The following is a 717-nucleotide window of genomic DNA, read 5'->3' as shown; positions in this document are numbered from 1 at the left end:
CCAAGAAATGTTAGGCACCAAATTCTCTATCACGTTTTCTGTTGTCTTAATTATAGACATTATCGATATATTGATGATGATTAAGGTTTAGCTCTGTCGAATGCAGACGTTGCCATCGTCATGTTTATTGTATTTACTGTTCCATCATGTTATACAATCGCTTAATCTCTTATATCAATTGCAGAAATACACTCTGGCTCTTGTGCTGATGGCTGCCATGGTGGCTTGCGTCCTGGCAAGTCGCTATGGAGGTTATGGAGGCGGCTATGGAGGAGGTTATGGTGGCTACGGAGTTGGTTATGGTGGCTATGGAGGTGGTTATTATGGCGGCTATGGAAGAAGCTATGGTGGCTATGGGAGGGGTTATGGAGGGTATGGTGGCTACGGAGGAGGATATGGTGGTTATGGATACGGAAAATAATTCCTTACTAATAACATAATGAATAAATGTTAGAGATATATAGTATATGATATACATCACATAATGTTTTGACTATATTTCTTGACTCGAAAATTAAAGCAACTACCTTGTTCAAAAGAACTGACTGAGAATTGTTGTCGACTTGAGTGATATCATTTTATCATCAACACCTTCGGAATCGCCGACACTCAGCTCCTGGCACTTTGGTCTGTTCAGATCGACACAGTTCAGTTGCAGTCGAGTTGAATTTTATATACTTCTATTTTCTTACTTGCTTATCGATAATAAATGAGAAA

The 717-nt window shown here is 39.3% G+C and overlaps 1 protein-coding gene across 1 annotated transcript in view; it reads left to right on the top strand.

Moving 5' to 3' along the window:
• Positions 1-696, top strand: part of LOC119591146 (neuropeptide-like protein 29) — a 7,485-nt gene extending 6,789 nt beyond the window's left edge. Inside the window, exon 3 of the mRNA XM_037939856.1 lies at positions 185-696. Within this exon, the coding sequence (XP_037795784.1) occupies positions 185-421 (237 nt within the window). The 3' untranslated portion in view covers positions 422-696. The remainder of the gene's footprint in view (positions 1-184) is intronic.
• The last annotated feature ends 21 nt before the right edge of the window (positions 697-717 follow it).

The sequence above is a fragment of the Penaeus monodon genome, chromosome 28, assembly GCF_015228065.2.
Source record: "Penaeus monodon isolate SGIC_2016 chromosome 28, NSTDA_Pmon_1, whole genome shotgun sequence".
In the NCBI taxonomy this organism is placed as follows: Eukaryota; Metazoa; Arthropoda; class Malacostraca; order Decapoda; family Penaeidae; genus Penaeus; species Penaeus monodon.
The sequence above is the reverse complement of the archived record's forward strand: the minus strand, read 5'-3'. Positions and strand labels throughout refer to the sequence as shown.